Here is a 22,088-nt window from a genome sequence, read left to right on the forward strand (position 1 = left end):
CATGTGGTGCTGATATGGAACCCAGGCCCTCTGGAAGAGCAGTCAGCCCTCTTAACCTCTGTCTGAAGCCCTTTCCGCAGCTGTGTATCTAGTGTTTGTAACTTTGTTTCATTTTGTGCTACACAGGCTGTTTTGGCTTCTAATAAAACTTATTTTCAGAATAATGGTTTTAAACATATGAAATAAAACAAGGAGAAAAGAAACTAATTGTATTGAAGTGTAGTTATCAAGATACAAAACCTTGATACAGAGCCATACACTTGAGTTTTTGTTTTTGTTTTTGGTTTTGGTTTTTTTTTTTTTTTGGTTTTTCGAGACAAGGTTTCTCTGTATAGCCCTGGCTGTCCTGGAACTCACTTTGTAGACAAGGCTGGCCTCGAACTCAGAAATCCACCTGCCTCACACTTGTAATTAATGCATTTAAATTGTGTATGCGTGCGTCCATCTGTCTGTCCCTCTGTCCCTCCTTCCCTTCGGAAGAGACAGTAAGATATCAGGTCTCCTGGAGCTAGAGTAAATGTAGTTGTTTGCTGCCTAGTGTGGGTTCTTGGAACTAAACTTGGGTCCTCTGCGGGAGCAGCGTACAGTGTTAACTCTCCAGCTCCTTAGTTAATGCATTTAGAAAGATTGTAAGGACTGGAGAGAGAGCCGGCTAAGTGTGTAAGATGGAGAGAGAGCCGGCTAAGCGTGTAAGATGGAGAGAAAGCCGGCTAAGCGTGTAAGATGGAGAGAGAGCCGGCTAAGTGTGTAAGGTGGAGAGAGAGCCGGCTAAGTGTGTAAGATGGAGAGAGAGCCGGCTAAGCGTGTAAGGACTGGAGAGAGAGCCGGCTAAGCGTGTAAGGTGGAGAGAGAGCCGGCTAAGTGTGTAAGATGGAGAGAGAGCTGGCTAAGCGTGTAAGATGGAGAGAAAGCCGGCTAAGCGTGTAAGGTGGAGAGAGAGCCGGCTAAGCGTGTAAGGTGGAGAGCGAGCCGGCCAAGCGTGTAAGGTGGAGAGCGAGCCGGCTAAGCGTGTAAGGTGGAGAGCGAGCCGGCTAAGCGTGTAAGGTGGAGAGCGAGCCGGCTAAGCGTGTAAGATGGAGAGAGAGCCGGCTAAGCGTGTAAGATGGAGAGAGAGCCGGCTAAGCGTGTAAGATGGAGAGAGAGCCGGCTAAGCGTGTAAGGTGGAGAGAGAGCCGGCTAAGCGTGTAAGGTGGAGAGAGAGCCGGCTAAGCGTGTAAGATGGAGAGAGAGCCGGCTAAGCGTGTAAGATGGAGAGAGAGCCGGCTAAGCGTGTAAGGTGGAGAGAGAGCTGGCTAAGCGTGTAAGATGGAGAGAGAGCCGGCTAAGCGTGTAAGAGCATTTGTTGCTTTTGCAGAGGACAGGTTTGATTTCCAGCTTCTGTGGCCATCACAACCATTCCAAACTCCAGTTCTAGGGTATCTGATAACCTCTTCTGACTTCTGTGGGCACCAAGGATGCATTTTATATAAAATTAAAGATAACTAAATCTAAAGGGGAGGGGGGGATGCTGACAAGTTGGCTGTGGTAGTTTAATTCTGTATCCCAGCTGCTCAGGAGGCCGAGGCAGGAACATCGATTTTTATACAACATAGTTACAGCCTTGTTTCTAAGAGAGGAATGAAAGGCCTACTCTTGCTTCAATTTCAGAATAATGAATCTGTATTTTAAATTTGTAATTATGGATATGTGGGTCTGTTGACATGCGACTATAGGTGCCCATGGAGGCCAGAGTCTGAAACCCTTGGAGCTGGGGTTACAGCTAAACTGTGAGCTGCCCAGTGTGGGTCTCAACGTTGAACCTGGGTCCTCTGCAAGAACAATTTATGCTTGTATCCACTGAGCCATCTCGCCAACCTGGAATGCTGAGTTTAAATGAAACTTTAGGATAACTCCAAAAGCTGTTAAATGATTTCAGAGTGTGGTGGATCTTTTGACTGGTAACAGACACGGTTGTCTAATACTGTGCACCTTCATTACCTGTTTTGGGAATGCGAAAAAGGTGAAACGATGACCTGTGTCCATGCTCTGCCTTGATGTCAAGGGGTCTGTGGGCCTTGCCTTAGCTTTTGCAGGGCTTTCCAGGCTGTGGTAGTTAATGGAGAATGCAGTCTTTAAAAATCCAGTTGGAAATTGGCAACTAAGGTTCAGTGGAGGTTAAAACTCAGGGAAGGAGGCTGAGGGTGGTCATGAAGATTCCAGGAGGTCTGCATTAGAGAGGGTAGGGGACACCGAGGATGACAGGAGCCTCACATCTGCAACAGCTGTTTTTTGTGGTGTAGTGTATAGTGACTGTTCGGCGTGGGGCACTGCCTGTTGCTGTGTCGTCTCAGGCACGCACCTATCCTCTGGGTAGTTGTCATCGTCACTACCTTGTGCAGACAAGGACAGGGCTCAGGACAGGGCTGTGCTGAGGATGAGAAAGCCACAGAGCAGCATGCCCGGGCTAGCGCCAGCCCTGACTCTGCCTTCTTGCACATTGTTGGTTCCTGTTCCCCTCCTCCCACGATTCCTCGGGATGGCTCTCAACCGCCAAGTTCCAATTTAAGCACTGGATTCAGCCTCTGCTGATTGGAGCGCTGGGTTGTTAATGGAAATTAGGATGCAAATTAGGTCTTATTCTAGTGGCTTTGTCTTTGGCTCACTTAGTCATAATTAATGTTTCCACACCCTCTGAAGGAGACCCAGACCTGCAGGGAGGGCAGTGCTCTAGTAGTTGGGCCTTGGGCACTACCACAGTGGTCCCCTGTCTATAGATGATACCCTTTGAGTTAAAGCATAAAAGAGAATTGAGTTTAGAGACCTGGACAATTTGTGCTTTCTGGTTCAAAGGATTTCATTATTTTAATATTATGATCTGTTGTTTTTACTTCTGTCTCTGCTTTGTTTTAGGAAGACACCAGGCACTGTTGTTGGCAGTTTTTGTGACTCCTCTTATTGATCTTCGTTCTGATTTTTCAAAATTTCAAGAAATGATAGAAACAACTTTAGATATGGATCAGGTATGCAATTCACATTTAATTCCCACAGCAAAGTATTTTTGGAAGGGAAAAAGTAACCAGAAACAACAGAAAAATCATATTAAAAAATGTCTAATTTGTCTTGAGTTTGTATTTTTTTGGCACTTTGTGTGGCACCTCTGTGGCCACTTGATGTAAACTGAAGTGACAGACAAGGAAGAGTGGACTTGCCAGGCGGTGCTGGGGAATCAAACCCAGGGCCTTGAATGTGGTGCCCTTGGGGTCGAGAATAAGGTGGAGTGGGTGGGCTTTTACTAAGGCATACTTAGAATTGGTGGAGATGTTGGCCCTTGGCTCTGTGGAATGCCTGGCTAAGGCAGCTCAGCCTACTGTGAAGAGGTCCCCGCTGGGAGGCAGTTTGCTTCACCGGTTTCAGTGGAGTTGACCACAGCCTAAGCTGCTTGGAGGTTTGCTAATCTATGCAAGCATCCATCCACAGAGAGGATGGGAGCAGCCCAGGCAACCAAGAGAGCTGAGGAGCGAAACACTGCCTTGTTGGGACAGAGACTAGGAAGGGCTGCAGAGTAAACGTCATCTACATGATAGAGAAGTGTGCTAGGAATGAAGCTTGGCCAGAAAAATGAGGACGGCCCTGGAAGCCTTGAGAGAGAACTGTCCGTGTGAGCTGCCCCGAAGCCCTGTGTCAGGGTCCACCCAGGTGAAGGCAAAGAGAAAGTCAATATGCAGGGGGACAGTAAAGAAGGGAGGGGTCCTTTAGGTCCACAATGGTAAAGTAGAAGGCAGAGGAGGAGTATTAGGGAGGAGGGTAGAAGTGTTGGTAACCACAGGGTGGGTTGGAACCACTGCCATATTTAATGTACTGTGTGGTAGGCAGCGGAAGCTCATGTACTGCGCGCGCTGGGAGAGCAGGAGCCCTGTGAGGCCGTCAGTGGGAGTGTCCGAGATAGTGGGTGGGTAATGGCTTGAGACTGCAGCGGTGGTTTTCAGAGACGGGAAACTGGGGTCTGGAGGGAAAGGAATAGGAGGATAAAGACCAGCTGCGGTGGGTAGCAGTCACGGTGTGGAGATATTCCACCCTTGAGAGTTAACTGGATCTGTAGGATAGGGACAGGGGAGTCTGAGGTAGAGATCTGTGAGGCAACTAGGGAAAGAAGATGGGAATCAGGAAAGGTTATGGGGGCCAGGGTGGCTTCAAAGTAGCTACGGATTTCATGGCGGAGTAAAGGAACCAGGCAGACAGGCATGACCAGAAACACTTGAGAAGAATCACCCTACAAGAAGGCAGGGAAGAAGAGGTGTACAGGAGGGGGTTCCATCTATGTGGGGAAGAACAGGGTCTTAGGTGTACAGGAGGGGGGTTTCCATTTGCCCCCCCCCCCGAAGTTGGTGATAATACTGTAGCATTGTCCTTGGCTTGGCAGGGTCACCGAGTCTGGGAGCCTATGCTAGTGGGGCTGGGCCTCTCTGTGACTGGGCACAGAAGATGAGCCCACATGGGGGCATACAGACTTCTGATGGCCAGGCTGCCAGGGGGTTGGGCGTGACTTCCTGGGCTACTGAGGGTTGCCGCAGGTGGGGTAGCCTTCTGCTGTAGCCAAGCCTGTCAGGAAACTGCCACCTCCTCTCTTGCTTTTATAGACTTTTTTTGTTTTTTGTTTTGTGGTTTTTCGAGACAGGGTTTCTCTATATAGCTCTGGCTGTCCTGGAGCTCACTCTGTAGACCAGGCTGTCCTCGAACTCAGAAATCCACCTGCCTCTGCCTCCCGAGTGCTGGGATTAAAGGCGTACGTGCGCCACCACGCCCGGCTTTTTTTTTTTTCCTTTGCTTTGCTTTTAAAGGCTTTAGAAGCCATTTTCATCAGCGTCTGTACTGGGGTTTGAGAACCATCCTCTTCCTTCTTTAGTTTCTTTCCAACTCTGTGGTTAGGACTTGTAGAAGTTAGGTTTGGTTCGACTGCTTCCTCCCATGCTCCCAGAAATAAGACTCAGACTCAAAATATATTTACAAATACCTTGGCTCTTCTCTGACTAGATCATAACGTAGATAACCCAGTTATTTTAACCTACATTCTGCCACATGGCTGGTTACCTGTGCTCAGGTACTATGCATATGTCTTGTTCCATCTTCCCCGCGGGAATCTTCCCGTGCCTGGCTCTGTACCAGAATTCTCTGTGCCTCCCAGATAGCCCGCTTCCCATTTCCTGCCTAAGCCATAGGCTTTTTAAATTGACAGGTGATGTGTCTATACAGTACCGAAAATATTCTCTCTGCAATGACAGAAATAAAATGGGTAGCGAGGACCGTGGCCTCTGCTGTGGAGGCTGAGTCCAGGCAGGTACTGCATCGTGGCGGAATTTTCGTCAGCTTGCTGCGTAATTTCATGGAACTTACCAAAGTCAACTTTAGTTGACTCTTGTCTAACTCCATTCCCTGAAGGAGGCAATAGGTCATAAGCTCCCTCCTCTGGTGGCCACCTTAACCCGGCTGGTAATCCCAGTTGGGTTCTTTAGCTGACCTTGGCTTGTCACCCACTAGGGACTGTTTTGTCCACTGGGTCTACTCTGCATACTTCCTGCCAGACGCCCGAACCTACCCGGGAATGAGAGTGGAACCCCGTGTAATGTACAGGTCAGAGGTCAGAGGCCTGGCAAAGGTAGTGGAACTCTTTACTCTAGATGGATAGGTTGGCAGGGAAGGAGCCTCACCACCTTTCAGTCTGGGTGAGGTGGTGTAGGGAGAAAGGAACGGGAATTGGAGCAAGTCCCTCAGCCCTTGCCACCTCTTGGAGTGGGCAGAGGAGGGCGGAGTCTGCCAGAGTGCTGTAAGCAGCCACAGGGGAGGAGAATTCAGGCGGGGCAGACTAGGGTGTGGGTTTCGGGGTCATAGAAGGGGAGGGGGCAGAGTCGGCACGGAGGAGGGAAGAGGATGGGGAGAAGGTTGAGAAAGGGGAGGTGGCAAGTTAGAAGGGGAGCAGTGGGAGGGGAGGAGAGGGCGGGGAAGCCAGTGACTCAGGCAGCTCAGTCCTGGTGGATGACTCAGGGTCCAGGTCCCCGGGTAAAAGGCCAGCGAGACGGGATGTCAAGCACTGGACACAGAAGTGCAACTCCCCAAAAACTTGAACAGTCGGGAGCTCACACCCTATGCAGACATTTTCAAGGTCATGGAGAGTATTAAAGTTTACAGAGTGCCTTCTGGTGGCCATTTAGATTGGTTATCTAGAGCATACTGAGATCAGGCCACAGAGCAAAGAGCCAGATGTGTTAGCCAGGTTCTGAGGTGGACCCAATTTAGCTAAATTTCTCAGCAGACAGTTTGGGGATTGATTTTAGATCTGGCAGTGCCCATTGTCCAGTCTTTGCTGGTTGGCTTATTTCTTGAGTGGAGAAAACCGCTTGATGGCAAATGGCAGGGCTCAGGATGTTGGCTCAACTGCTACCGGTAGCCATTCTAGAGCCAGAAAGGTTAAGGGGATTAGCTCTTGGCCGGTCATACTAACTTGAGTGGCAAGGGATAGCCAGTAAGTCCATCCCTAGAGACCTTCACGGCCAGGCTTCTAGACGACTCTGGGAGCTGACCCCGTGAGGCCAGGCCATGCCCCCCTCCCTCTGCTGGGGCTTTGCCCTCTTGGGTGGGGTTTTTCCTCCCATTGCATTCTTTATGTGAGGTGTGTTGTGCAGTGTGACTTGGTGGTGTTCTGTGGCTCCCTATTGCCGGAACCTTTGCATCCAATCCGTAACACGCACGTCAGCACCCTCCAGAAGGAGGAGGGGCCTTCAGGGTGAGCACTGCAGGCTGGGGAGGGCTGCTGTGGCCAGTAGCAGTTACTCCTCAGTTACTGCAACTGGGGACACTCACAGTTTATAGTGTAGAACGGTCTTAAATAGTCACAGTCCTAATTAAAGGCTGCACTCCTGGGGGCAGACCTAGGCAGGCCTCTAGCCGTATCTCAGGTTATAAGGCAAGTTCAAATCACCGTCATCGTCGCAGAGATTTGTAGTGGATTTAGACATCCAGATTACATTTTTAGAACTACTTTCAGAAATTCTCCAGGGACTCTCAGTTGTTGATGTCTAATCTTTGAAAGCCTGGTTGTGCTCCAGCTGTGCTTAGGAGTTCACGTGATGGAGGGTCTCATTTACACAGTGGCATGCTTCCTGTGCCCTTCCCTCACACCACCCCCCAAGTAAGTGTTTCTGTGGCTGCTTTCCATAAGTCCTCTCTTTTTTTCTTTTTCCTATTTTAGAAATGTAGATCAAAACTATCCTAAGCCAAAATTCCAAAAAGGCATTGATTTAAAAAAAAAAAAAAAAACTAAACAGTTTCCTTTGTGTTTCAGTGAATTATATTAATTTTTAAAGATTTTTGGACAGTTTCATATGTTTATACCATTATTTTGAACATATCCAATGCATTTCTTTCCACTTCTCCTCCGTGATGGTTTGAATATGCTTGGCCCATGGGAAGTGGCACTATTAGGAGGTATGGCTGTGTTGGAGGAAGTGTGTCACTGTGTAGGTGAGCTTTGAGGGCTCCTGGTACTCACACTCTGCCCAGTGTGGAAGAAGTCAGTCCTGGTCATCTCCTGGCTGCCTTCAGATCAAGATGTAGAACTCTCAGCTCCTTCTCCAGCACCATGTTTGCCTGGACACTGCCGTGCTTCCTGCCATGATATTAGTGGACTGAAGCTCTGAAGCTGTAAGCCAGCCCCGGTTAAATGTTGTCCTTATGAGTTGCCTTGGACATGGCGTCTATTCGTCGCAATGGAAATGTAACTAAGACACCCTTGGTCTTCATTGTCATGTTTTCCTTTTTTCCTTTCCATCCTTTTTTAATTCACTTCTATTTCATGTGCATTGGTGTTTTGCCTGCATGTGTGTCTGTGTGAAGGTGTCAGATCCTCTAGAACTGGAATTTCAGACAGTTGTGAGCTGTCATGTGGGGGCCGGATGCCTGCATGCTCAGGGATGCCTTCCCCTTCCCTGGGAGCTGTAACTGTCAGTGGTGCCGCATGTAGCCAGGATCCCCGTGAGCCCCTGCATCCGTGCAGGGATGTGTACTGGCTCGGCATTATGGTTTAGCTAACTGTACCTGCTATGAGGAGAGCACTGGCTATGTCATGTCCATACAGCATTTCCTGCACTCCTTCCCATCCTCTGCCGCTTAACACACTTAACACCCATTCTCCCACGATGTCACCCGGGTTACCTACCCTCCACCGTGTGTGTGCGTGCATGGGAAAGAGAGACAGACACAGACACACACACACGCTCAGTAAACACTTCTCGTCATTTAGATGACATGTGTATGCGTTACCTACTGACCACTACAGAGAGAAGCTTCTCTGACCATCGCTGAGGACAGCACTGATCTGGGTGTAAGCATAAATTGGGAATAGGCAGTTTGATGTGTCCGTTTAGGAAAACAGCAGTAATAGTTGTCCCCGCCTGGGGCTGGTGATCTCCCTAGCTGAGGTCTTCTGACCAGGTTTACAGTACCTGGTAGGAATTCCCTCCTGTGGATTAGGCCTCAAATCCAATCCTAAAGCCGTTGGTTATTCCCATAAAACTTCATGCTGATCTTAGTGGTCATTTTTATGATAGCGTGACACAAGCATGTGAGATGAGGGAACCTTGATTGAGAAAATGCCTCCATAAGCTCAGCCTTGTAGAACATTTTCTTAACTAGTGATTGATGGGAAGGGGCCCATCCCACTATGGGTAGGGCCACCCCTGAGATGGGGTCCCAGGCTCTGTGAGAAAGCAGGCTGAGCAAGCCATGCAAGGCAGCAAGCAGCACCCCTCCACGGCGTCCGCATCAGCTCCTGCCTCCAGGTTCCTGCCGTTTTAGTTCTTGTCCTGATTTCTGTCAGTGGTGGGCCACAGTGTGGAAGTGTGATTCACATAAGCCCTTGCTTCCCCTGGTGCCCCATCTCAGCAATCGTAACCCTAACTAGGACACTGCTGTTGCTCCAGTGGGCAAATCTTGTTTGTTGATGAGGATTGCGGTATGCAGTGTCCACTTTTATGCTTGGAAGCACTTTTACCAACTGAGCTAGCTGGCCAGCTCCAGTGTTTCTTTTTTTTTTCAGCCAGTTCCTATTTCTGCTCCATTCTGGAGGACTAACAGTCCTCTTAGCTTGCCCCCTCTGCCGTGAGAAAGACCATGCTTCACCTCACAGATTACAGTAGGTGTGGAGGATGCTGCCTCCTGACTTGCTCCTTCACCGGCTCAGCTTCTCACCGGCTCAGCTTCTCTCTAGCTCAGCTTACTCTCTTATGTGCCTCAGGGCTACTGTCCAGGGATGGCAACACCCACAGTGAGCGGGGCCCTTACACATCAAGTCATCCTCCCATGCCTTGCCTACCTGCTCGACTTCATTGAGGGGCTTCCTTCTTCTCAGGTGACAAACTAAGTGACACAGCCACCACTATGTATTGAACCCTGCCCGGGTTCCTCCTTTCTTTCCTGACTAATCCTAGCTCCTAACCCCTGACCCCTAACCCCTAAACCTAACTTGGAACTGGCTGTGTATAGATAGGCAAGTTTGGCCTCATGTACAGTTGCCTGTCTTTGCCTCCAGAGTGCTGGGATTAAAAGCTTGTGGAGCCATGTTCTGGCATGAAGTAGACTTTGAAATGATCTCCCTGGTTTTATGTTGGAGAATCTTTACTTGGCATCAGCTAGATGGGATTTTTCTCCAGCTGATCATTTGTTTAGAAAAACATGCTTATAATATTTTATCTAATACTTCTGGGGTAGTGGAGCTTTTATAACATGATTGTCTAAGACATATCCTGGGCTAGAGAGTTGACTCAGCAGTTCATGTACGTGTTCTTGTAAAGGACCAAGCTTTGGTTTCCGGCACCCACAAGGCATGGCAGCTCATATCTATTTGTACCTCCAGACCCAGGGGATTCCATGGACTCTCTGGCCCCAAGGTCACCAAAGCACACACAGTACACAGATACTACCAGGGAAATCACTCACATCCAAAAAGTATGAAAATATATAAAACCTAAAAATCTTAGTATCTTTTATGTTTGCTTTGTAATTCCTTCATCTTTTGATGTACGTCCTCTATAAAGGTTTCTACTCTTTCAGAATTGGTAATTTGATTTCAGACCATCTCTGGTGTATTAATGAGTCCTCTAGTGACTTGGCTAAGGCCCAACCCTACCTTTCTCAGTCTTTTCATCTCACTGTTAGCTCCTTGCTCCTCTGTCTGTCTGTCTGTCTGTCTGTCTGTCACCTTTACTGATCCAGTGGCTTGTTCTAGTGCCAAGGTCGGTGGTACTGTTTGAAAAACAATTGACTAACATTGAGATGTCCTATGTGGGTGGGGCGAGTGGCAGCCTCCTGAGCGATGCCCATGGGATGTGTGTCCTGTATCAGCGTTTATTTCAGTCACATTAAAGGCCTGGTCATTCCCCACATTAAAGGCCAGGTCATTTCCCCTGTTGTGTTTAGCCCCCCTGCAGCTCTTTTCCTATTTTTGTTTTAAACATTTATTTGCTATATATGTACTTTATTTATGTATGTGTGCATGCCTCCGTGTATATGTGCAGCATCCGGGTGCAGGGCCAGAGAAGGTCAGAAGAGACATTGTGTCCTCTTGAACTATAATGATAGGTGGTTCTGAGCCCCATGTGATGCCTCCATGTGGGTGGCGTGAGCGTAGGAACTGAACTTGGGTCCTCTGCAAGAGCAATTAGCTGCCAGTTCCATCTCCAGTCTCGTCACAGCTTTCAGAGGTGCATTCTCTGATCTGAGGAAGGAGAGAAGGATACCCCTCCAGATTTGAGGTTTCGCCTCACCATTTCTTTCCTATATGGTGGGGTTGAGGGTAGGAACGTGGCCTGGTCCCTACTTTGCCTTTTCACTGGAAGAAGCAAGTGGTGTAGTAAGCACACTTCCAATCTTCCGTGACAGCATTGGGTCCCCCACCCCGCCCCGCCCCCGCCTGCCTCCTGTAACTGTTATAAGTCTTGATCCTTATTACTGGATAATCTTCATTATATGTTTAAATGACTATTAGTATTCTGTTCTGTTGATGGGTTATGCAAATTATGTGTCTTCAAGTTGTGCTGTAAACTTAACTGTATTGAGGCTTTGTCAGAAAACTGTGGAGGTTTTCTCCAGCCTGTGTGCTTATTTTGCCTCTATTTTATCATTTCCATAAATTTTCAGCCGAACAGCTGTGTCAGAGTAAACGTACCCAAGTCTCATTGTGCTTTGCCCTGCCCTCCACCTTTTTGTCTGTTTTGTGTTTCAAGACAGGGTTTGTCTGTGTAGCCCTGGCTGTTCTGGAACTCTCTCTCTAGAACAGGCTGGCCTTGAGCTGAGAGATCCGCCTGCGTCTGTCTTCGAACACCAGGATTAAAGATGTGTGTCAGTGCGCCTGGCCACTGCTCTTTTTAAACATATACCAACTTCACCCTCAGCAGGCATGGCTGAGTGAGTGCGTGGTTTCAGGAAGCCTCCCTAGAGTGTGCCGCTCCTTTTTCTTAGGTGGGGACAGGAAACTGGGAAGGAGCTGGTGGAATAGCTGCCTGCACGGGGAAAGCTACTGTACAACAGCTCACGGCTGTTTAAATATTCATATCTTTTATTACTGCGCTCTCCTCTCCATTACTCTGTTGCTCATTTTAGGTGCTTATGCCTGCTCATTTGATGACCTTAATACTTTCCTTATATGCAAAGAAGTGCCCTGACAAAACAGCTTTTGTGTTCTTATTGTTTTGGTAAAGCTGTGGTATACCTTTTATCTTTAAAAAGATCTATTCAGAATTTTAGCTTTTAATATTTTATATAGTTGGTACATGTTTTATTTTAAATATTTTATTGATTTTCCTCTAGCTTTCTGTAATTTGATTTTTTTTTTCTCCTTGTGAATTCACTTTAGGAATATGAAAATGTGCTCTGATTAAGTGGATAATAATTAGGAGCAATTTGTCTCAGCCTTATTTAGTGAATATGTTTTTGTCATCTTGTTTTAGAAAATTGACTCACTCTCATATTAAGCTTTTATGTGTATTGTCTATTTAATAACGTTCAATGCCTGGTACAGATAGACTTCTTTTTAAAATATTCCTTTGTAATTTTATTTGTTTAAATTTTAGTCATTTGCTTTAAAAAAAAAAAAAAAAAGAACAATCACTAGGCTTGAAGAGCTATTAACATTTAATTTTCTGTTTCCATGGTTTGCTCCTTAATTTGAAACCAGTTCTATTTAGTGTTCAGGTAAATTGCATTTTAAAGGTCTCTACATAATAAAGACTTGAAAATCCCATGTATGTCTTTGCTTTTAAAACTGAGATTCATTTTTCATTACACTTTCTGGCTGGTTAATAATATAGCTGGTAAATAATAAAAAGTCAGGTGTGGTGCCACACACCGTTACTCCAAGTACTCCGGGGGCAGAGGCAAGGAGATCTCCAAGTTCAGTGCCAGTCTGCAGCTAGACCTGTCTCCAAAGCAATAGCCTAGGAGCAGTTTACAAAGACAGTGTTTAAGAGTGCCATGGCAAGCCGGGTGTGGTGGCGCATGCCTTTAATCCCAGCACTTGGGAGGCAGAGGCAGGTGGATTTCTGAGTTCGAGGCCAGCCTGGTCTACAAAGTGAGTTCCAGGACAGCCAGGGCTATACAGAGAAACCCTGTCTCAAAAAACCAAAAAAAAAAAAAAAAGAGTGCCATGGCTGGATTTGATCCCAGCATTCACTGCCCTCTAAAATGCGTCCATCAAATCCTGACATTTTGAGGTGGGTGTAAGTGTGCACACCTTTAATTCCAGCCCTCGAGAGGCAGAGGCAGGCAGCTCTCTTTGAGTCAAAACCAACATGGCAGAGCTCACTCTGTAGACTAGGCTGGCTTTGAATTCACAGAGAGGTTCTCACGCCTCTGCCTTCTAAGTGTTTAAGTGTTAGGATTAAGGACAAATGCCACCACACCTGGCAGTCACACGGGTTTAGAATGTGTGTGTGTGTGCCTGTGCACGAGCGTGTGAGTGCGTGGCTGGACATCCCACCCTCCCTTATCTGTGGAGACAGAGGACAACACCAGCAAGTCATTTTTCACCCTGTACCACATGGGCTCCAGGGATGGAGCTCAGGTCGCCAGGCGTGGCAGTTTTAAGTTCTTTTACCCATGAGCCACCTTGCCTGCACTAGCTAGATAGAGATTTTTAAGAATGGTTTTTTGGAGGAGGCATTGGAAGTGGAGTGCTGTGCTGAATTGGAGCTATTGAGGTTCTTAAGGTAGATCTTTGGTTTGGGAAAAGCATAGTGTAGTGATGATTTTGAATATTGAACATTCTTTAGTAATACTTAAGGAAAATGCAAATAGGGTAGTGTTGGAGACAGCTGCATCATGGACTTTGGGTCTGCTTCCTGTGGGTAATTCCTGTGTATCTAGAACTCTTAAGCGCCTATTAAAATTTGTTAATAAGTAGAAAGTTCTTGGTAGTGTTGGCTGGACATGTTGGGGGGGTCACTCCTGCCGCGCGCACCAGATATGCACAGGCAGAAGAAACATCACGTTTCGTAAGTCTGTCTCCACACATCTGTTTGTATGACTTACCTAGTCCTTGCTCCTGCGATAGGTGGAAAACCACGAGTTCCTTGTAAAACCTTCATTTGATCCTAACCTGAGTGAACTAAGAGAAGTCATGGATGGCCTGGAGAAGAAGATGCAGTCCACCTTAATAAATGCAGCCCGGGGGCTCGGTAAGATGGGTTTGGAGGGGCAGGGTCATTCTGGCCAGGTGTCCCCGAATCCTTTCTCTTTTCACCCTGAGAGGGCACGTGCTTCACTCAGAGACTAGTCATTGCGGATGGCAGATGTCATTGCGTGATTCCCTGTGAACAGTTTGTGATTTTGTTATTAAACTATAATTTTTATTTATGCGTGGCTCTTTGCTGTTCTCTTTACAAATGTGGACTGTCTATAGTTTTTATTGATAAATTTGGTTGCTGTTTTTCAGCCAACAAATTTGTATCTAGATTTTTAAGTGTGGCCTAATAATTACTTTGAGTAAAATTGTAAGTCGAGGCCATGATAGAAAATTTTACAGATCTTAGGTATATAAATTTTAGCTAGCCAGTCATTATTTGTTCTGTGAAATCTTCTGTGCTTAAGAAGAATATATCCTAGTTTTTCTAGTGTCTCCTTGTCAGAGTCAGATTTTTGTTTGGAAATTGCATTTGCCCACTTTTCATTATACCCTAGTTTTCAGCTATTCTTTGGTTAAAAAGAGAAGCCTGGCCTGGGGTGATGGCTTAGTAGATAAAAACATCACCAAACAGCCTAACTACCTAACATGAACCTGCTTGGTGGAAAGAGACCTGACTCCCATAATTTGTCTTCTGAGCTCTACATTGAGCCATGGCACACATTTCCACACACTCCACATACAAATAGATAAAGTGAGAACAAATAAATCAAGAAAATTTATGCAGAACTACTTAAGCATGGGTTTTTCCATACCCATTTTCATAGACCTCCAACATCTGAAACAGCATGTGCTCCCCACCAACAGTGCTCCCCACCAGTGGTGCTGCCCACCAATAGTGCTCTGCCATCTTGGGTAGGTTTACACATATGAAAAGCAGCTTCTCCCATGTCAGAAGCCAGCTTTTATAAGAGAACTTAAGGATTCCATAGATATATTACACATAGTTTCCCAATGAAATGGGATTTGAACCTTTTCCAATGAGCCAATCATAATTTCTAGTAATTATGATAAATGACAATAATTTCTAGTCTTATGATATAATAAGTATGTTGCACTAATCAGATGTGGTTTTGACCATTTAGACCAAAAAGTGGCTGTATAATTTATGACTTTAAGTTTTTTCTTTCTAATCGTAAAGGATTGGATCCTGGCAAACAGATTAAATTGGACTCCAGTGCACAGTTTGGATATTATTTCCGTGTAACCTGCAAGGAAGAGAAAGTGCTTCGCAACAACAAGAACTTCAGCACAGTGGACATCCAGAAGAATGGCGTGAAGTTTACCAACAGGTCAGAGAGCCTGCTTGTCACACTCGTAAGCTTGTGGTTCTTCATGGCTTCTCCGGTAAAAGCAAAGTCTTTAACAAGGAATCACTGACTTAAAAATATTAACTAAGAGTCAGGTTTTACTCTCTTCCAAGAAGCTAGTAGATACTTTAGCACTGTTAGCCCAGGAGGGGTCGTCCTAAAAGTCCCTTGGGAGGGGCAGTACCCCCCTCCTGTACTGTTCTAGAACCTGTGGCCTGCCTTGCTATTACTACTCCTTAGTATTCCCAGTACAGAAAACATATAGATGGGATCCACTCTTGTATGCTTACGTTATTTGAGTGTACCGGTGTTTTGTCTTTGTGTATGTATGTGTGCTCTGAGCATACCTGTTAAAAGCCAGAAGAGCATGTCAGACCTGCTGGGGCTGGAGTTAATGGACAATTGTGGGACACCATATGGGTGACCCTGGGTCTTCTTCTAGAGCAGCTCTTAGCCACTGAGCCGTCTCTCTAGCCCTGTATTAACTTATTAAGTACAGTGTGTTGCATGCTGACATTATTCTAGGTGTGTTAGACACCCCAGTTATGAAAATGGTGTAATGGTTCCTTATAATAATTTTTTGAAAGAAGTACGACAGGTGCATTTATTTCTCCCTTCACAGATCTGATAAATCTCAGTTCCTGCTTACATGCTAGTTAGTAATACTGCTATATACTGAAACCTAGCTCTTTTTTCCCCTCTTTTAAACAGTTTAATTTTTTTTCTTTTTTTATTGGATATTTTCTCTATTTATATTTCAAATGTTATCCCTTCCTGGTCCCCCCCTCAAAAAAATAAACCTATCCCATCCTCTCTTCCCCCTGCTTCTATGAGGGTGTTCCTCTACCCATCCACCCACTCCCACCTCCCTGCCCTTGATTCCCCTACACTGGGGCATCTATTGAGCCTTCATGGGACCAAGAAAGTTCTAGCTAGAGCAGTTAGGCAACAAAAGAAAGTCAAAGGAATGGATACAAATTGGAAAGGAAGAAGTCAAAATATCACTTTTTGCAGATGACATGATCGTATACTTAAGTGACCCCCCCAAAATTCCACCAGAGAACTCCTACAGCTAATAAACAACTTCAGCAAAGTGGCTAGATGTAAAATTAACTCAAACAAATCAGTGGCCTTTCTGTACTCAAAGGATAAACAGGCTGAGAAAGAAAGTAGGGGAATGACACCCTTCATAATAGTCACAAATAATATTACATACCTTGGTGTGACTCAGCCAAGCAAGTGAAAGATTTGTATGACAAGAACTTCAAGTCTCTGAAGAAAGAAATCAAAGAAGGTCTCAGAAGATGGAAAGATCTCCCATGCTCATGGATTGGCAGGATTAATATAGTAAAAATAAAAATGGCCATCTTGCTGGAAGCAATCTACAGATTCACTGCAATCCCCATCAAAATTCCAACTCAATTCTTCATAGAGTTAGAAAGAGCAATTTGCAAATTCATTTGGAATAATAAAAATCCCAGGATAGCGAAAACTATTCTCAACAATAAAATAACCTCTGGCAGAATCACTATCCCTGACCTCAAGCTGTATTACAGAGCAATTGAGAACAAAACTGCATGGTGCTGGTACAGAGACAGGAAGATCAATGGAATAGAATTGAAAACCCAGAAATGAACCCACACACCTATGGTCATTTGATCTTTGGCAAAGGAACTAAAACCATCCAGTGGGAAAAAAGCATTTTTAACAAATGCTGCTGGCTCAACTGGCAGTCAGCATGTAGAAAAATGCAAATCCACCCATTCTTATCTCCTTGTACAAAGTTCAAGTCCAAGTGGATCAAGGACCTCCACATAAAACCAGATACACTGAAACTTAGAGAGGAGAAAGTGGGGAAGAACCTCGAACACATGAATTCCTGAACAGAACACCAATAGCTTATGCTCTAAGATCAAGAATGGACAAATCGGACCTCATAAAATTGCAAAGCATCTGTAAGGCAGAACTGTCAATACTGTAAGGACACTGTCAATAGGACAAAAAGACAACCAACAGATTGGGAAAAGATCTTTACCAATCCTATATCCGATATACAAAGAACTCAAGAAGTTAGACTCCAGAGAACCAAATAACTCTATTAAAAAATGAGGATACAGAGCTAAACAGTTTTCAACTGAGGAATACCTAATGGCCGAGAAGCACCTAAAGAAATGTTCAACATCCTTAGTCATCAGGGAAATGCAAATCAACACAAGCCTGAGATTCCATCTCACACCAGTCAGAATGGCTAAGATCAAAAACTCAGGTGACAGCAGATGCTGGAGAGGATGTGGAGAAAGAGGAACACTCCTCCATTGCTGGTGGGATTGCAAGCTGGTACAACCACTCTGGATATCTGTCTGGCTATTCCTCAGAAAATTGGACATAGTACTACCTGAGGACCCAGCTATACCACTCCTGGGCATATACCCAGAAGATGCTCCAACATGTAATAAGGACACATACTCCTCTATGTTCATAGCAGCCTTATTCATAATAGTTAGGAGCTGGAAACAACCCAGATGTCCCTCAACAGAGGAATGGATACAGAAAATGTGGTACATTTACACAATGGAGTACTATGCAGCTATTAAAAATGATGAATCCATGAAATTCTTAGGCAAAAGAATAGAACTAGAAGGTATCATCCTGAGTGAGGTAACCTAATCGCAAAAGAACACACATGGTATGCACTCACTGTTAAGTGGATATTAGTGTAAAAGCTCCAAATAACCAAGATATAATTCATAGACCACATGAAGCTCAAGAAGACGGAAGACCAAAGTGTGGGTGCTTTTCCCCTTAGAAGGAGAACAAAATCCTCACAGGAGCAAATATGAGATAATGTAGAGCAGAGACTGAAGGAAAGTCCATTCAGAGATTGTCCCACCTGGGGATCCATCCCATATATAGTTACCAACCCAGACACTATTGTGGATGTCAAGAAGTACATGCTGAAAGGAGCTTGATAATGGCTGTCTCCTGAGAGGCTCTGCCAGAGTCTTACAAATACAGAGGCAGATGCTCGCAGCCAACCATTGGACTGAGCATGGGGTCCCCAATAGAGGAGTTAAGAGAAAGGACTGAAGGAGTTGAAGGGGTTTGCAACTCCATAGGAAGAACAACAATATCAACTAACTAGACCCCCCAGAGCTCCCAGGGACTAAGCCAAAGGAGTACACATGGCTCCAGCTGCATATGTAGCACAGGATGGGCTTGTCAGGCATCAATGAAACCTAGCTCTTAATATAACTCATATTGATTTTTCCAATTTATTATATCACTCCCATTCAATAAAATACCTCTTAGGCTACATAAAGACAGAACCTATGGGGTATTTAGGTAAAAGAAATTGGAATGATTGGCCACATGGTGCTAAAAGCGAAGAATCCATTACCTTCAAGTTGTGGAGAAGATGGCATGCTTGCTTATGTATCTGACTTCGATCATATCATTTTTCCTCTTTTAAAGATTTACTTATTTTATGGAAATGAGTGTTGTATCTGCATGTATACCTACATGCCAGAAGAGGGCATCAGGTCACACTGTAGATGGTTGTTAGCTACCATGTGGTTGCTGGGGATTGACTTGGAAGAACAGGCAGTGCTCTGAACTTCTGAGTCGTTTCTTCAGACTCATTTTTCTTCTTAAAAGGCCCAGTGTGTATCCATTATTCAGAATAAAACCTTAGACTATGGCCCATATGACCAGGCACCAGCCCATCTCTTCAGCAGGACTCTCAGTTTATGACATGTTCACGTCATTTCTTTAAATCTTTTCATTTGTGTATTCCCTAGTAATCTTTTTGTGTTGCTTTAGGCCCATGGCCAGGAGCCAGGGCCATCCCTTTTCTTTGATGTCAGCACTTTTGGCTAACTCTCCTTTCAATCCTCTAAAGCACCTTTCATTTTAACCTGTAATTTTCATTGTTCAGATACTTCCCTCGTAAGACGAATCTGGATATAAATGCAGGCATTTTGATACTCTTAATAATGTTTTGATTTGCAGTGAATTGTCCTCTTTAAATGAAGAATATACTAAGAACAAAGGCGAGTATGAAGAGGCCCAGGATGCCATTGTTAAAGAAATTGTCAATATTTCCTCAGGTAAACTTAATAGAGCATAAAATGGTGGACGATATCCTAGCTTTTTCTAATGGGATGTGTGAAGATTGTTTTCTTCTGTTTTAGCTTTCTTACTACATTTATTTATCTCTCTCTGTGTGTGTGTGTGTGTGTGTGTGTGTGTGTGTGTGTGTGTATTTGTGGAGGCCAGAGAACAACTTGCAGGAGTTGATTCCCTTTTTCTACTTCTGTGGATCCTGGGATTTAACTAAAGTACTCAGGCGGCCCGCATATTTATCTGCCCAGCCGTCTCACTGGCTCTTACGGGTTTCTTCTTATCTTTTTTTCTTTTAAGGTAGGTAAGGTAGGATCTTTCTGTTGTGTTGTAGCCGATTCCTGTGTTGTTGCTGATTCCTGTGTTGTGTTGTAGCTGATTCCTGTGTTGTGTTGTAGCTGATTCCTGTGTTGTGTTGTTGCTGATTCCTGTGTTGTGTTGTTGCTGATTCCTGTGTTGTGTTGTTGCTGATTCCTGTGTTGTAGCTGATTCCTGTGTTGTGTTGTTGCTGATTCCTGTGTTGTTGCTGATTCCTGTGTTGTAGCTGATTCCTGTGTTGTAGCTGATTCCTGTGTTGTGTTGTAGCTGATTCCTGTGTTGTTGCTGATTCCTGTGTTGTTGCTGATTCCTGTGTTGTAGCTGATTCCTGTGTTGTGTTGTAGTTGATTCCTGTGTTGTTGCTGATTCCTGTGTTGTGTTGTTGCTGATTCCTGTGTTGTGTTGTTGCTGATTCCTGTGTTGTTGCTGATTCCTGTGTTGTGTTGTAGCTGATTCCTGTGTTGTTGCTGATTCCTGTGTTGTGTTGTAGCTGATTCCTGTGTTGTTGCTGATTTCTGTGTTGTAGCTGATTCCTGTGTTGTGTTGTAGCTGATTCCTGTGTTGTTGCTGATTCCTGTATTGTTGCTGATTCCTGTGTTGTAGCTGATTCCTGTGTTGTTGCTGATTCCTGTGTTGTAGCTGATTCTTGTGTTGTGTTGTAGCTGATTCCTGTGTTGTAGCTGATTCCTGTGTTGTGTTGTAGCTGATTCCTGTGTTGTTGCTGATTCCTGTGTTGTTGCTGATTCCTGTGTTGTAGCTGATTCCTGTGTTGTGTTGTAGTTGATTCCTGTGTTGTTGCTGATTCCTGTGTTGTTGCTGATTCCTGTGTTGTGTTGTTGCTGATTCCTGTGTTGTGTTGTTGCTGATTCCTGTGTTGTTGCTGATTCCTGTGTTGTGTTGTAGCTGATTCCTGTGTTGTTGCTGATTCCTGTGTTGTGTTGTAGCTGATTCCTGTGTTGTTGCTGATTTCTGTGTTGTAGCTGATTCCTGTGTTGTGTTGTAGCTGATTCCTGTGTTGTTGCTGATTCCTGTATTGTTGCTGATTCCTGTGTTGTAGCTGATTCCTGTGTTGTTGCTGATTCCTGTGTTGTAGCTGATTCTTGTGTTGTGTTGTAGCTGATTCCTGTGTTGTGTTGTAGTTGATTCCTGTGTTGTGTTGTTGTTGATTCCTGTGTTGTAGCTGATTCCTGTGTTGTTGCTGATTCCTTAGATGAAGTGTTCTCTTGCTTTATCTTCTCACGTGCTGAGTTTGAAGGTGTGATCCACTCTACAGTGTTTGTTTTAAATCATTATCTGGGTTCACACTGAAGAGTATGGAAATAAATATCACTGTAAAGCAAGTGCAAATCACACAAGACAAGCTGCTGTTGGTAATTCTGCATGCTATTTATAAATTTTCAGTCTATTCTTGGCACAGCACTGGGGGTGTTGTGTATTTTTTTTAAAGATTTATTTATTTTATGTATATGAGTACACTGTAGCTGTCTTCAGACACACCAGAAGAGGGTGTCCATTATAGATGGCTGTGAGCCACCATGTGGTTGCTGGGAATTGAACTCAGGACCTCTGGAAGAGCAGTCAGTGCTCTTAACCACTGAGCCATCTCTCCAGCCCCCAGGAGGTGTTGTGCTTTGTATTTAAAGGGCCGTGTGACTTGGATGTTACTTGCCTATAGAATGGGTGAATATATGTTTAGTGCAGGGTAGGTAATGGTGTGTTAGGCTGAGGGTTTAGATATGAACTTAGATGGGACCTACAGTGGTAACTGTAGGACAGATGGCATGAGCTGAGGTGACTCAGAAGAGCCACCATGCCACTGTGGAGTGTTCTTGCCCCAGACCTTAACCTGCTTTGAAACAGAAACGCATCAGATAAAATGGATCGTGGGCATTCTTTTTCATGCTTGGGTTCTTTACAAGTATTGCTGAAGAAGCATGAGAAGGACAGGCTCTGCTCAGGATTAAGGGAGACTCATAGGGCAAAACAGCCAAGCCAAAGGCCCAGCCACTGACTGACTCCAGGGCCAGGGGTGTGGCTCGGGATGGGGTGCTGTGACACCACCATCTTGGTGTAGGAAGGGCAGGAAGGTGGCCTTCCTCTAAGGGCTGTGAGCCAAATTATTTAGGCGTGATGAATCTTTGAAAAGGCTGTATGCATGTTTACTTCTGTTAAGTCAGAAGAAACAGAACGTAAGGTGGTGTTAGCATGTGCTGTCCGTACTGATGCGGGTTGAAGGGATGATGTGTGAAGCCTGCATGGTTGCAGGTAACTGAAGCGCAGTAATTGAGTTGGTTTGTCTTCTTGAATCTAATTTGCATTTTAAAGAGCTCTGTTAATAAAATACTGTTTATTTCAATGATGACGACGAAGCTTCCTCAGAAAAACAAAACAAAAACTGTTTCTCACTGTGCTAGTTGAGGCTCTGGTTTTTAACCTTTGAGTCAAGAGCTTTATATTTGGAGTCAACTTGATTTTTATGCTAAGTTCTTTTAAAATTAGATTTTCCTTCTTTTCTCCTCTGTCCCTCTCCATGGGCTCAGATTTTGGCCCAGGCTAATCTCAAAGTTGAAAAAAATATGCTTTAAAAAAATGATAGGGCTTATGAAATGACTTAGTGGGTAAAGGTGGTTGCTTTA

General features: G+C 45.0%; 1 protein-coding gene across 1 annotated transcript in view; it reads left to right on the forward strand.

Moving 5' to 3' along the window:
• The window catches only part of Msh2 (mutS homolog 2), a 51,182-nt gene that overhangs the window by 21,074 nt on the left and 8,020 nt on the right, over nucleotides 1–22,088 (forward strand). Inside the window, exons 8-11 of the mRNA NM_008628.3 lie at nucleotides 2,890–2,999; nucleotides 13,577–13,700; nucleotides 14,847–14,997; nucleotides 19,024–19,121. Of these exons, the coding sequence (NP_032654.1) occupies nucleotides 2,890–2,999; nucleotides 13,577–13,700; nucleotides 14,847–14,997; nucleotides 19,024–19,121 (483 nt within the window). The remainder of the gene's footprint in view (nucleotides 1–2,889; nucleotides 3,000–13,576; nucleotides 13,701–14,846; nucleotides 14,998–19,023; nucleotides 19,122–22,088) is intronic.

Source organism: Mus musculus, chromosome 17 (assembly GCF_000001635.26).
Source record: "Mus musculus strain C57BL/6J chromosome 17, GRCm38.p6 C57BL/6J".
NCBI lineage: Eukaryota > Metazoa > Chordata > Mammalia > Rodentia > Muridae > Mus > Mus musculus.